Source organism: Hyalella azteca, unplaced genomic scaffold, assembly GCF_000764305.2.
Source record: "Hyalella azteca isolate HAZT.00-mixed unplaced genomic scaffold, Hazt_2.0.2 contig3436, whole genome shotgun sequence".
In the NCBI taxonomy this organism is placed as follows: Eukaryota; Metazoa; Arthropoda; class Malacostraca; order Amphipoda; family Hyalellidae; genus Hyalella; species Hyalella azteca.
In genome coordinates this window covers 1-15,763 of record NW_025933685.1, presented here as the reverse complement: position 1 = coordinate 15,763, position 15,763 = coordinate 1, and the positions used below count along the sequence as shown (strand labels likewise).

General features: G+C 39.8%; 2 protein-coding genes across 2 annotated transcripts; both read left to right on the top strand.

Annotated features, from left to right (window-relative positions):
* Positions 1 to 220: 220 nt before the first annotated feature.
* Positions 221 to 8,915, top strand: LOC125177600 (putative neural-cadherin 2; the record flags this gene model as incomplete). Its single annotated transcript, XM_047879620.1, has 3 exons — positions 221 to 398; positions 7,838 to 8,190; positions 8,705 to 8,915. Coding segments are annotated over 3 exons (717 nt in total), but the record flags the coding sequence as incomplete, so codon positions are not given.
* Positions 8,916 to 9,363: 448 nt separating this feature from the next.
* Positions 9,364 to 15,755, top strand: LOC108677298 (the record flags this gene model as incomplete). Its single annotated transcript, XM_047879621.1, has 10 exons — positions 9,364 to 9,375; positions 10,400 to 10,689; positions 11,345 to 11,504; positions 12,041 to 12,307; positions 12,422 to 12,609; positions 13,297 to 13,514; positions 13,714 to 13,888; positions 14,632 to 14,793; positions 15,143 to 15,331; positions 15,662 to 15,755. Coding segments are annotated over exons 1-10 (1,755 nt in total), but the record flags the coding sequence as incomplete, so codon positions are not given.
* Positions 15,756 to 15,763: the final 8 nt, after the last annotated feature.

The window sequence follows — 15,763 nt, the reverse complement described above, 5'->3', positions numbered from 1 at the left end:
CCTATTCGTACAGGTTTTCCCTGTGAACACTTACATTATTATCCTATGTTCATTCTTGTGGCAGGTTGGAGCAGGTTGCCCGCGCGGGCAAACCTGCTTCCACTGTGTACGTACCCTTACTCTCCTGAAAGATCAGATCAGGGATGAGACATTAAAGAGGAACCCGCTACTTCAGTGATCGAGGTTCTTGAACGTAAAAAGATATTCAAATATTTTTCAGCCGCTGGACCGCGACGCACCAACGGGCCAGGCGCGCTGGCATCTGACGGTCACGGCTACGGACGGGCAGTACACGGCCTCCACTGACGTCGTCGTCAACCTCAAGGACGTCAACGACAACGTACCTGTCTTCCCGCATGACGTCATCGACGCACATGTCTTGGAGAACTCGCTGGCAGGTGACAACTTTTTTTATGCTGTGTTAACGAGTTTTTCATTCGTTTTTAATAATGAAACATTTATTGTACAAATATTGCAAAATAAGGATGCAATAAAAATGTTCTATATTTAATAAGAACACTTTGAAGTGTAGAGCCAAGGCAAGCAACGGCGCACGCAACTTTATAAAAAGTAACTTCACTGTTAGGCTTGTATACGGAGGCATTAAACCCATTAGACATTTATTCGCAAACTCTGTTGAGACAGACAATATATACAAATAAGGAAAAATAAATCACGCACCACAAAAATATTATTTGTGAAATAATCATTGTCTTTCATTGTTTATTGTTGCTTATTCATAAATAGTAGCATACAACGCAATATAATAAAACACGAAATAAAATAGCAAAAATTTTCGAGTGAAATTTGTAATTTTTAATAACCACCCTATCCACACACATTTAAATCTTTTGAGACCAAGCTGTAATTTTAAGAGACTGTTAAGAGGCCATTTTTGTCGGAAAACATTTAAAGTGGAAGAAGTAGGACGAAGGGCTTATAATACATTAAGCTTGAAGAATAACTCTGTTCTCATATCTAGCAAAGCATATATATATTATATATACATGTAAATATGTATGGATTCAATAAAAGTCAAAAGTGTCTGGCGAAGGAGCTGGTCGCTCCACAATATGAGGCACAGCTCATTATTAAGAGCACTTCGAAGTCTGCAAATGAAGAGGAACATGCATTGTGAACTTAAATTAACCATAACGAAAACTGACAGTGATCACTCGCACTTGAAATAAAATTTAATGATGGAGGGCTGCAAATAACGATTACCAAATCACGTTCCAGATGAATCGTCGCGTTCGCCATTAATCTCAAAAGCTGACAACACTATTAACAAGTCAACAACACTATTAACAAGTCAACAACACTATTAACAAGTCAACAAAACTATTAACAAGTCTTATCCGTTGAAAAATATGAAGAAAATAAAATCAAATAAAAAATGTCTATCTCAATTTCGAATCTAAATTATTTCAACCGGCAGGTAAAAAGTTTAGAAATATTTTTATTTTTGGAAATATTGTCTAATTCTCGGCATGAGAATCTAAGCAAGAAATTTCTCTCGTCAAAAATTTGGCAGCTCCGCATCGTTATTTTGAACAAGCAATGCTTCACGTCCAAGAAGTTAACGGGATTTCTATTGAAGTTTGGATGAAATTACGACCTTCTTACAGCTTAGGGTTTGATATTTCTTGTCTGAATTTAGTTATTATACGCTCAATTGGTTAATTTACTGTTTATTTCTACTATTTTTTTAAGAAGTTATTGTCTACAAGTATACGTTTTAAAACTGAGTAGACAAACTTGCAGGCATTTAAAGAATAAAAACTCTGAAGCATTAACATAAAAATATGGAAATGGTTGAACATTTTTATTGCGTTTCCTTCCCTTCCATATTACTTCATCTTATGTGTAAGTTTACATCCTGAAAAGAGCTCACTTCTCTGGGAACTGCATTTCAACTTTATTACGTTTCGTAACGTTGGTGCGTTTGAGTCCAAAGACATCTTTTATACTCAGCTAAAAATTTTTTACACACGATTTTCTGAAGCAAATATGACGTTTCGAGAGCAAGACATTCTATAATAGAATACAAATAATATATGATATTTTCAGGTCAAACTTCGCCTCACAGTCCATCATATCATTGAAGAACATTTCTGATCAGATAATACGGAATCTTATCACATTTTATACATAATGAATAGTAAATTTGTCAACGTATATTCGTGGGTCCTTGGCTCCTTGCGCAACAAATATCCTGAAGCAGCAACGTAAGTACTTGCTGCAGCTTCTCCTGAAAGTGTCAAAAGCGAATGCCGAGGACTCAAGCTTTTCGATGAGCGAAAGGAGATATATAGGCACGACCACTAAGGGCTCTTTTCCCGACGGGATTCACAGAAAAGAATGTGAACGCCACGACAACGCCACTTACGCCGCATCAGGCCCGTTAGAGCACCTCTTGCCAGACGTCTGAGTTTATCAAGTGTCCTGTGACGCGCTATAGCCTATAAAGTATATACTAAATTGCGGCAGCGTCTTACAAAACTGCGGTAGAAAACGTGCAGAGTGGAAACTAAAGCGAGTATACGCAGCAGTGGGCAGTAGCGCGCTACATGTCGCGGCCGCTACTAGCGGCCGCTACATTTTCAGTAGCGGTAGCGGCGGCGCTTCATTTAAGCAGTTGTAGCGGTAGCAGTAGCACCCGCTACATATTTAAGTAGCGATACGAGGTTTTGCCGCTACAGCGTTACCGCTACATTTATAGATAAAGCCTTTAGATTTTACTTAATAGTATTAAATTATTTAAAAACCATGCAGCAGCATGATACATACATAATTTAAATTACAGAATAAAACTGTACGAAATATTTCGGTGTAATGTCAACCTCAGCCTGTTTCTAGTGTCAACAATCAACATATTAGTTGTTACTAGAGGTGGGCAGTAGCGCGCTAAATGTAGCAGCCGCTACACTTTCAGTAGCGGCGCTACATTTAAGCAATTGTAGCGGTAGCGGCCGCTACATTTAGAGCATGTAGCGGTAGCGGTAGCGGCCGCTACATTTCAAAGTAGCGCTGCCCAGCTCTGCAGATACGTGGTATTGGCCTCAACAACTCGAGAACGGAAAGCGGATGTTGTGGGTACCAGCCATACCTGAGCAAAACCAACACGCATGTGCTATTGTTGAAGATATACATTTATGTACTAGCCAAAGCAAGACGTCGATAGAAAAGGGCGTGAGATGGAACACGCACCTATGCAGTTTTTAGTCCCCTAGAGCAACTCGTGCCTCGCGTCTGGTTTAGCCAAATGCTCTGTGTCGGTTAGGGTTTGTGAGATATGTTCTCGAGGATAGCAGCGTCTCACGAGCACCGAAACACTGTGAGGCTCAATGTTCTCACGTACTGAGAATCGGGTTTGTCCAAAATCGCGATTAACTCGATTATCTCACGTCACTCAGAGAACATGTTCTCGGTGATGCATTATCTTGTTTGCGGGCATGAGCCCTAGCAAGTAGCACAGCTATTAAGAACCACGAAATCATTAAGACAACCTCCACATCCAATGCCGCTACAGCGCAGTCATAGCAGCTGCATTATGGCAGGAATTTCACAACGTTATATATGCATACAAGTGCTTTCCGTCCATGCCCGTTTCCAGGCAGATTTACAGCCAGATATCAATAGCCGGATACTGGGGTTATAGTACGAAGAGAGAGAGAGAGGGATTGAGCTTAAATGTTGACGCTGATCTTCCTGAAACGTTTTGTAGACTTTGTTGAATGACATGGCATCGCAACTATTCTTCATAATTATGACGGAACTTATATTACAATGTTCACGATTTTTACTCATGTGTAAGTTATTAAGGGAAAAACTTTTCCGTGGCATCTATCATAACCAATTTTTTTCAATACTGAAAGCAATCAAACAGTTCGTAACAGGCTATGTACTTTTAATATTTTTACGAATTTATTGTAACTGGAAGACCCTAAATCAATAAAATTGATTTTTTAAATCATACTTCAATTTTCATTAATGTTCTCTACAAGTTTTTGAAAAAAATGAAAGAATAACTAATCATGACGAATGAACAATTACAATTCTTGGAATTGGGGTTATAAATTGAAATCTACCCTAAAATTTCAGAATATAATTTAAAAGCAAAGAAAATTACCAAAAAGTTCACCATTTCTTATAAGAGAAAACGTTTCGCAGTCCAGCTCCATCGTTAGTTCAAAACTTAGAACCCAGGTACCAACAATTTGTGACCTAAAATTTACATTAAAAATTCACCTAAAATTGGCGACATTAAAACTAATGTCGAAAAATTAAAACAAATATAAATAAAATAAAAACGAGCATAAGGAACTATCTATTACAATTTGGAGAGTATTGGATCGAACTCTAAGCGGCATTCATACTGTGCTTCTGTTAGAAAATATACAATGACTCTAAAATTCGTAGGTCGGAAACACCGATTGCGAAGGCTAAAACTCTGGGATCACTACTGGATGCCAGGACGTTAATTAAACTGCTCGGCATAAATGCGTACGGCTGAATGAGGGGGATGTGCAAATAGGTTTTCTTTTCTATAACTCCTGCCTCTATATATGCTCCGCAAGCCTAGTATCAAAATTGCGTGAAGTCATACCGACATATGCAGATGCGCACTGCACACCTATATTGATATACTCAAGGGAAGATCGCTTAGAAACAAGGAGAGTATCTTGGTACTTCAAAAACAAGCTGATTTTAATTCTTTTCACTAGCAATACATAAAGTTTTACATTCGTGAGGTATTTAGCGAATACAGCTTTCAGTTCCTTTGCCCATAGCCTCAGATGCGGGCCCAAAGAAGCCGCGTTAAATAACGTTTAAATCTCATTTAATTTGAAACGGAATGAACAAAAGTTGAAAAAAGCTGGTGCTTAAACTGATAAACGTCGATTTTCGGAAAAAAGAAGTCTGGTACTGGCCATCAAATTGTATAACCTTGCAATCGAAAAAGATAGACTATTGTTGCATTGAAGCTTCGTGGTGAATTTGATTTACTTGTGTTGTAGATTGGAATAATCACAGAAAATACCTACATGAGAGGGATTTTTGGAAAGTTTGAAATATATAAAAAATAAGGAAAAAATTTACAAATTTTCTATGCTTTTACATTCCCGCTAAATTTGCGATTTAAGGAACCAAGCGATCTTAATTCGAGAGTATGTTAGTATATTCCGGAAAAAATCTTGATCAATTAATTTATTGTTAAATTAAACGCAGGAAGATGTCAAATAATTTTTGTTAAGATTATAACATCAAAATTCTACTTTCAGGTGCAAGTCTTCTCTGTTTTTTACTCATGACTTGGAAAGTTTTAGTTTTCGATTGTTGACTTTAGGCACCGTTTAAAATAAGTCGGAAAAAGGAACTTCTTATATTCCGCTCCTCAAAAACTGCATGCTACTCGAACAAACTTTCCACGCGCTGCTAACCGGAGTTTTCATCGAGTTTTTCAAACGTCTCTACGTAGGATAACCGTGTTATCGGCAAGCTATTCTCGCAAGAAACCAATGTTAAATCAGAATTACTGCAGCTCTGTTGAATAATGGTCGGGAAATTTTACGCATTTAGTTTTCAGAAACAAGTTCTCAATAACTACGGCTCTAAAATTAATGGTACTTGTCATTTTTGACCAATCTTTAAGTTGTTTAGTCCCGATTATTCCTGCAATTTTTACGAATTGAGTTATCATTCGTGAGTGAGCAATAAACGTTATTCCAGGTTTTGACTCACGGTCATTGTGAGGAAAGAAACCGTACCATTTCCGAATATATTTCCCTTGTTTTCTCATTTTCCGGTGCTCGAAATATTGTCGAATTTTCCATTACTTAATTAATTCAGCATTCATCGTACTTTCATTGGTGATGCCATCAGAATTTACAGTGTGCATCCAATAATAAATTTCCTGCTCGTCTGACGTTGCGGGAGTCGCCTCAGTCACAATATTCCTGATATTCTCGATATTCCAGAATCTTTCTTTTGACGCGCGCATTCCTGCAATCCCACGACGCTGGTCCAGATACTGAGGGAGATGCCTGCAGAACTGATAGCTACTGTGCAATCTTTTCTGTCGCTATTTGGATAATTCAATCTGATGGACTATAACAAATGTATTTTAATTTAACTCGTGTAGCTACGTTACCGTCACCAGATGATACCGTAAATATACTCGTATAGTAACTTTCAAATTTCAAACGTTTTCTCCAAAATTGAGTATTGTAAAGGAATTTTTCAGCCTATATACGCGGAGGGAAAATCCCGCATACTAGCTGCTCAAATGGAGGAGTTGTGGAATACATGAGGGGAAAGAGACGTCGTAAATTACTGAACTGTCAGTTCACAACAGGTGGCATGGTAAAGGCGAAGTCAATGAGGGGCGAAGAATAATACGTGGCCAGCGGTCGGCCGAGTCCAATTAGTTATAGCCGACCGTTGGCCTTCCTCGGCCACCTGAAAGCGACCAGTGACCGCGAGAAAGGGTCTGGCTAGGATATCATATTACAAAGAGTACAAGCTCGAGGGTAGCGACAGGCTGAGCTTCGGACAGATCAAGGATTTTACACGATGGTCGCGAAAACCTCGCTCTCAGACTTTGCACGGCTTTCAGTCAGGGCCTTTAAAATCGTTAAGCTTAAGAAATATTTCTAAGAAATCGATAAGCTAAGAGCTTAACGATTTCTGAAAATTTTTTCACGTAAAATATGTGCGTTTATGTCATTGAAAATTTAAACCCGTTCCTGTTAGCAAAGAAACATTTACTGTATTTCATTGGGGCAGCCTCTGCGTCCAAAGTCCAAACTTATCCTGATGCGCTCGCTGTCCTTGCAATAGCGAACATGTGAACCGGTATCATCGACTCTTCATTCATGGGAACCGTTGAATATCTCCGTATTTTTACTGATGAACCGCCCAATCTATGAATTTTAAAAAGTAAACCATTATAGTTGTGTTTTTTAATTCATGCAAACTGCTGCATACTTCCGTGTCTTTAAATTAACAAGTGAACTCGTCCTACTTTTCAGCGGCATTTAACCTTATTTCATGGGTTTAAATTTTTAATCTGTAACGGTTTAATTTATTAATATTCAATGTCAAAACGTTTGATCGCATTTTAATAGTACTAACTCCAGATATATTCAGGTTTTCTGGTTTTAAAACTGATATATAATTTAGATTATATACAATAATATAAGTCTTTTCTTATGTCACAATAAAATAGAATATATCATTAATAATCTTAGAAATATTTGTTGACTCTGTACGTACATTCTTCATTGATGCAGCTTTTATAGAAGATGCGTCACAACTTTTTTGCTTTCGCCAGACGAACGCCACAGCGGCATTTCTTTAACGCATTCTTTATTTTATTGTAAGCGCTGCTTATGAATTTGGTTCCTTCAAGGCCGATCTAAGCTGTGGTTTTAGAGACTTCGGCAGAGCTTTAGTTTTTACGTAGTGTCTCGTGTGATGAGTAAAACGTTTTTAACTAAACGCCTCTCGCACATGCCAGTTAATATTTCTCTTGCGACCGTATCGCATCGCGTGAAGTTTTTGTGGCCGTAAAGTTATAAAGTTACGTTTATTCTGGAGACCTCGGAAGATATAAATGCATGTGGTAATTTTCTTTAATCTATTTTACTCTTCCATATACCGAATGAAAAAATTTCAAATAATGCCAGAAAATTCTGGTTGGCCATAACTAATTATTATTTTTCTTTCATTAAAAATTAACCATCAGTTCCATCTCTCTGTCAAACAGCAAGTTACCGTAAAATGATATTTATTTCATGAAGAATTGAGCTTGCATATATAATTGTTTGTTCAGGTACTTGCAGCGTTACCGTAAACATCGACGACGTCAACGATGTTCCTCCTTCCTTCGTGCAATCTCACGTGGAAGTTTCGGTCCCCGAATATCGTCAACCATCTTACGATGATTCTTCGTCCCATGGAATATCGTCATCCAACAGAGCATCGTCCTCTCACGACGCTTCATCATCCAGCGTAATTTTATCGCCCATCGAAGAGACGTTCCCGAATGGAGGTTCATCTTCTAGCGCCATGTTTTCTTCCAACGTAGAATTTTCAGCGTCCAAATCCCGCAGCAACTTCTCTGAAAATTTCATTACGACTCTCGTGGTGGCTGATCCTGATGAAAGCAACGTGTTTGCATACCGGGTAATTATTGATTTACTTTCTTATTAAGTGGAGCTTTTGATTCATAGACACATTTATAGAAAATCATCTTCATATCTCATTCTTTATATATAATAATGAATTTATCAACGTAACTTCGTTGGCCCTCGCTTGAAAAAGTCGCATTAATGGCGAGCGAGGCTAGTAATGTAACTGACCGATGTTAGACACGCTACAGACTCTCTCCATCAATTACATATTCGTTTTTCGCCTACTATCAGTTAATCATGTTCATCATTTATTTGTATGCAGAAAAAGTGTTGCTATAGTGGCAACGTAAGCCATTTGCTACGCCAGTTCAAATCTTGCTGCCGTAAATACACCATAAAAGTTCATATAAATTTCAGCTTGAGCATTTTTAAAGTTGAACTTATCGATTCACATTGTGACAATACCGTCTCTTGTTTACATTGTACTTCACCTATACGTGCATGTTTAATGACTGATACCTCACTTCAGCTCGAAAACATCGTATAGTACATCACGCGCACTACAGGTGGTGCCGAGAAGCGGGTTCGGCTGGCAGTTGGTGGAAGTGAGAGCCGGCGCAGCTGGTGCAGACCTGTTCTCTAGAGTGCCGCTGGATTTTGAGAACCCCCAGCACAGAGCGGGACTCAATTTCAGAGTGCAGGTCACCGACCAGGTGCGTCGTAATGTGGTACATGGTTCCTCATTGTGTTGAGTAATCGCTCTGCTGCGATGAATATATGCAGTTCGTGCGTGGTATATTTTGCGCGTGTTAATTCTTTTGTGTAACGGAGCTCTTATTGAATTGAAATATTACCGGATTTTCAACCCAATTCTTCATTCAAAGCTGTTGGGGAAACGTCTAGCATTATGTCCGGAAGGAAGAACCAAATATCATGAAGGAAGATCTTGAACTAAGACATTACGAACAGTTCGCGAATCATGTAGCACACAACTCAACTATAGAGCATGGTCCTTTGATTAGATATTTTTTTACGCTTAGTATTCATAGAAACAGTGCCATGCATTTATCTATCATCTTAGAGCCCCCACGAAACTTTGAACACAGTCTTAACACTCGCTGACTTGATTCAAACATGAAAAATCTAAATATGCATGATCAAATATTCAATATGAATTTTTAACACAATTGATCGACTTTTTATTTGCGCATTTTAAGCTGGTATAATGGCTGAAACCGTCCCAAAGTCTCCGTATAGATTTTTACCATTACTTTCTAGTGTCGATGTGGTTTCTCTATTGGAGTTTCAGGAGGTGCCCGGCAACGGATGACGAGATGGATCATTTCTTGCCTGAGTTTTTAATTTTCCTTGGTAAACAATTCACTTCGTAACTCCGTTATGAGGTCGAGGTTTTCCCAGGAGCAGCTAATCTGTGCATTGAGATACTGAGTTTGTTATGACCATAGCAGGACAAATAAATATTAGGATTTATTTTGTTCGTAAATATATTTCATATTATATTCGTTATTTTCATTCAAAATAGCGCTGGTTAAGGAAGTATTCTGTTCCAGTTACGCGTACTTCTCACGTTATTTTAAACTCTCCAAATCAACAAGATCTTTTGTTTATTTTTGGATCACAATTGTCCATTCATGCTCCGTATCCTTGTCTATTATACGTTTAAGGATACGCTATCCGTATTCTCCAATGCTATTCGTATCGAAGGACCCTGGATGGAAATTTCGGGGGCCTTATATTACACAGCAGGTTGAGTTGGCGGGTGTGTAGCTGGTGTTTGTCCCCCGTGACTCTCTCTCTCCGGCACCCGTGACTCTAGGTGGTACTTTCTCTCTCTCAAGTACCCCGTCACTAGGGCACGACTCTCTCTCCTGGCACCCGTCACTCTAGGGAGTGACTCTCTCTCTCNAGGAATAATGATACTGCTGCCAATTCACTTGAGCACGGCTGATAGTTATGACTGCAGCCTGTCTAACTTATAGCAGTTCACGTGAGTACTGATGACAGTTTAAAGGGCTGCTGACAGTTGTCGTGATCCCTGCCAGCCGTTGCCATGTGTCAATCTGGCGATGACAGATCGACATCTTATCTTATTACTACATTTATCTCAATATTTATCCGGGAAGTAAGGAAGCTCATTTGAGATAGTTATTTATAAGGTGCATGTCATTTTACTGTTGCAATTATGTATCATTTCCTTGTGTGTATGAATATGTGATTGAATATTGAAGAACATTCTGCAGGCAACCTCTAATGCTCCCATCGGGCGTCTCCCTCACTTGCCCTTTCTTGGCGCTGCAACGCAACGCCACGGAACCAACGCTGAAACGGATGCTGTGTCTTATCAATTCTGGAATAAATTCAGGCTCAATTCCGATAAGCCTCACCCTAAGACTGAAATTGTTTTTAGTAATTCTAGCCGTGGATTAAATAAACCCAGCGCTAGAATTACATGGCTGGGATCTAATTCTGGAATCCACCTGGATAGCGACTCAGGATTTTTACTGCTGGACCCTGCAGCTGGGCTGGGATTGTGAGTGTATTATAATTATTTTGAATCAGGATGAGTTAATGAATAAAGATTTATGTTTATTCCCTTCACTTGATTTATATTTATTCCCTTGCCTTTTCTTTCACAGTATTGGGCCATGGGAGGAATGCGCTGATTAAATAACGAAGTTTACGATTTTCTGGTGAAATATCATTTTTGCAAGTAGCCAGAAGTTAATTCTTTGGTGTAAATCCATCCCGTCCTAAACAAAATTTGGATGTGGGTTATCCTGAAATAGGCGCCGCATAGAACTCGGTGAGAAAAGCAACTAGAAAGTTGGAAAGTCTCAGGCAACTTGAATGTCGGAAAGCAGATTCTGACCAGAAGTTTATTTCAATTGAGTGGCAAAGTAGATCCAGAATAGCTCTAAGCCGAATATAGCGACTCTTGTGCGTAAGCTAGGGCGATGCCTGAATTTTGTTAAGGGTGATGTGAATTTTATTGCCTCTTCCTGACAATGGGCTGATCTGAATTTCGAATGGCAGTGGCATCTAAATTCGACAAAGATTTCATTCCTAAGCATCTCCTCTTGCCCCATGCACTGGGTGCTCGATTTCTTGTTTGCAACTCTGTTAAAATTAAAGCCTGTCCAGACTGACGAGGTTCAATTGTATTTCAATTATGTCTATACCTGCAGGCACGAAGCGAAGCTGCTTCTCTCGTCAACGTCAGGCGACGAGCAAGAGCTCACCGTTTACGCTGACGTCAGCAACATCGGAGTTGCTGAAGCGCTCAGATCTACTCCAGTCGACCTCGCCATCCTGCCTCGTGACCTCCTGACGAGTTCTGACGCTGAGGTCAGTGGTGAAGTAACGGACCAACTTTTAGATCCGCTTTAACATTCTGTGTTTTGTTGTATCCTGCCGCACTTTTACGGATGTGATGAACGATAAGATGTGCAGACGTCATTTCTTATAAAGTAGGGTTTTACTAATCAGTAAAGGGGCTTCAACCTGAACAATCGTCCTTGGAACACACCTAAAAGTAGAGTATGCGAAATATGTTCAGTATTAGCAACTTTCGGCTTCTGTGTAACACCAGCAGTTTCAATCTATATTTATCTTATACGTGATTATTATGGTTCATCTAACGAATATAGTCTTATCGGCTTATAAGATAACTGTAATTCTTTATGTAATGAAATTTATTTTGTGCCTCTTGCAATACTTTTTATCATGCTCGTATGGTAAAGCCCGTGGATAGAAACCCTTAAAGTTGTTAAATGTAGCCTATTTTTCCCGCTTCAGTTACTTTGTGGTGAATTTTGAGATCGTCTATGATGCGAATTTTGTCTATAGTTATCGGCCTGGTAACACAGCTGAAAACATTTCAGGAACCAAACTCAGATTCTTCTGAATCTTTGCTGGACCGACTCCTGAAGCTGCTGAATCAGCAGCTTGCTGAATACTCTGCTGAAGCAGGGACAGACTGGCTGAAGTCCCACGATATGTCAGCCATTCAGCCACACGTCATGACTGTGGCTGTAGAAACCATACAGCTCAGCCATGATAGCCACACCAGAGTGTGGTTGCTTCAACGGTCACCGGAAAGCCAGCACGGATTCTCTCTGGAGTCTCTAATATTCCAGCATCAACACGAGGTATGACTTATTAACTAAAATGCTGCTGGTCTTAAAATAGAGCTCATTTGTATTTATATACGCAATATTCGATCACTGGACCTGATCCTGTAACGCACGGTCGGGGCACGGCAGATCAAGGCCGCAGTCGGAGCGGCTGTGTTGGGCGCGGGCGTTGCGGCGCTGGGCGAGTGCGCGTCACGACGAGTTGCGTGCCGCTGTTGCTGCCGCGACATCGCGACGCTGGGCCAGCGCTGGCACCTCGCAGATGCCGGCGATCGCAGCCACGCCGGGCCTTCCCTGCGCATACAATCTTACTGCAGGTGAAAAAATGCACATGTTTTTGCCTACAAAAATACTTTAATTGCTTCTTTTTGTCACTATAGTAAAGTTGTGGAATATCCCCCGTCTGTTATTTTGTTACATTTCTTATTTGGCTGTGTTTAGTCACTCAAGCGAACTTCAAGAACTAATTTACTCTCGTGATTTGATTACTTTTGATTGCTTTTTGATTAACGAAAAACTGCGAAATAGAGCACAAATTAGACATACAAAGATTTAAGCATTAATATTCAATCAACCTATTCGGAAATAGCTATTGCACTGTTCAAGCTACAAGTTTCCGAACAATTTTATAAGCCCTGTAGTCGCATAATTCGTTGTACCAGAACTAGATCCTTTTAAATCCCGAAAAGCATCATGAGTCATTTTATTTTTAAATCATGGATTAGCTGCTGGTAGATATTTTAATATGATATGAAACAAACGGAAAAATATCAGTTCCAAACCATGATTTCTAAGGCACGCCACAATATTAGCTAAAGAGTACATTACAAATCTTAAAATCCAAATCAATATCTCGTTTTGGACCCAACCAGACTTTTTACAGGGACACTTGTCGCATAAAAGTAATCCCTTGCATTAGGACGTGAATACGAAAGCTCCCTATCACGTTCTAAATTTTAAGAGAAAGATAACGCTAACCTCCTCAAGTAGCACTCGCTGTTCAGGTGTCCAGCGCAGGACGGGGCCGAAGAAGAGCGCGGGCAGCTTGCTAGCCTGACTTCGGCGCGCGCCGTCACGGCCGCGCGACAGCCGCCCTGCAGCCGGCGCGCCTGCCGCAACGGCGGCAAGTGTCTGCCTCATGCCGCGCCCGAGTCCAGGTACCGTCCTGGGTACCGCGTTGTGCCGAAATATTATGAGCAGCTGGCCTTTACTTCATTTGATTGTATCAATGTTTCATGGGAAGCTCTACACTTCCGAGTATCAATGACTAAAACTTAGTGGATAATCAAATTAACCAGTGACCTTGGCTGCTGGCATTAGATTTTTTCAGTGTAATCTAAGTAAATGCCTGAAAATAATAATCTGAGACAGTTTTGTGAACTAAATAAAGTTTTCCATCAAAATCATTCTGTATCGGGCAGGTGTAACTGTCCGAGCCATACGGTGGGGCCACACTGCAAACTTCTCACCCGGCATTTCGTGCGTCAACAAACAATTCCAGGACCTCGGGTCGCCAGGCGCCATGACCGCGAGCGTGGCTGGCTGTCGCGCCCTCTCCTGCTTCCGGCCCTCGAACACTTGTCCTCGCAACGCCCGGTACGCTTATTGTTCATTAAACTATAGCTTCGCTTCGATTTTCTTACTGAACGATATGAATGGGTAATCTAAGGCTATTAAAATAGAAGCGTTGTTGTCCGTCGAGTTTCTCCCTTTAAATTGTTAAAAATTACCGATGACAGCATTTGTCTCTTGAATCGCCGCCTTCGTACGAAATTGGGGTATTTACTTTTTTAATTTTTTTATTATTATTAATTGTATTAATAAAATTAATTGTCTATTGTATTGTCGTGTATTATTTGTCTATTGACTTGAGTCCTTTTTTACTTATACTGATTTTTAAATTCTTTCATACCTTTGATAAAATGTTTATAATTTTTTGGTCAGATTATAGAAGCACCCTGCCAGGATTGTTTGCGTTAATAATAATTGCTACAGCATAATGTCTGATTCATCCGGAATAGTGAACTGAAATCTTTGCTCATCTGCGGCCACACTTCAATGTGCTTGCAATTTCTTATTATACGTTTTAATTCGAATAAGTAAATTATTTTACTTAATATGAACGTTATTCTAGATACATATTAACGTTCCTATTGAACGTTCCTTAAAAAATGTTTATTCTCGTAAATAACCGATAATTTATTTTATGCCTCGCCTCTTAGTATCTCTTGACACCACTCCCCATTTTGTCCTCTTGTATAAAGTAAGCTTCTTAGTAATATTAATGAGAACATGTCTGCTGAGCTTCTCGATTTATTGACTACGTCACGGCACCGCAGATGCCAGGGGTCGCCAGGCGCGGAGCAGTGCGCGTGCGCACCGGGGCGGGCGGGTGCCAGCTGTACGACCGAGGCGCCGTCTCTCTTCTTCCTCAGCAAGAGTTACGTCAACGTCGCTCTTGCCTTCACCCCGCCCGAGTATTGGGCGCAAATCGAGTTAAGGTTTGAAGAGGTTGAATTACTCAACCATTGGGTGTGAGTGGGTGTAACCATTCAAAGACTTCTAGAATTAATGCTAGAATAATGCTATATTCATCAGATATTGCAGGGTGTTCTATCGTCTATTATCTAAATAATATTCAGATTTGTACACCTATAGCCTATAGGTTTAATTCATTTTTATAACTCCATAAAATTTCAATTCAGGGATGACTTAGAGAAACAAATATTAGTTGGGAGCCTCATACTAGTTTGTGATTTAATAAATTTTATCACTAATTTTAATTTTATTCACTATTCTACGAAACCTGTATTAAAGGATAATAATCCCCATTGCATCCGCTTTATTTAGGTTCCGGACGCGGACAAGCGACGGCACACTTGTGCTTCTGCGGTCACGTCACCGCACAGACTGGCTGAGTGTGGAGCTTCAGACCGCCAGTGTTTGTCTTGTCGTTGGCTTGGACGGTCGTGTGTGCACGTCGCTCTGCGTTACTAAAAAATTGGACGACGGAAATTGGCATCGTGTCGTGGCGAAGAGGTTTGAATATAGTTTTTAAAGGAAATATGAGAATTTAAGTCAGTAACATTCATCTGTTTAATTGAATGCTAGAATGAAATCAGTTGCGTTAAATAATAATCAGAAAAAATAATAATTCGCACTTAAGACTAAAACTTAATGCTTATCTCATTTTATTGATAATTACACAAGTAAACGCTGTATTATCAGAGTTATGCCTCTTTATCTCAGTTTGGTTACTGAAATTCGGTGCTAATTTTTAAAGAATTATGTATTAATTTTAGATTATTATGTTATACTGATATATATTACTATATATACATAATATATTATATTATTGTACTATTGCAGGCACTCAGAGTTGCTGGAGATCGCCGTAGACGAGGCTGAGCAAGACACGTACGCCAGCGCTCTGCTGCCAGAGCTGCGGAGTTTACCTTTCAGCGTCAGCAG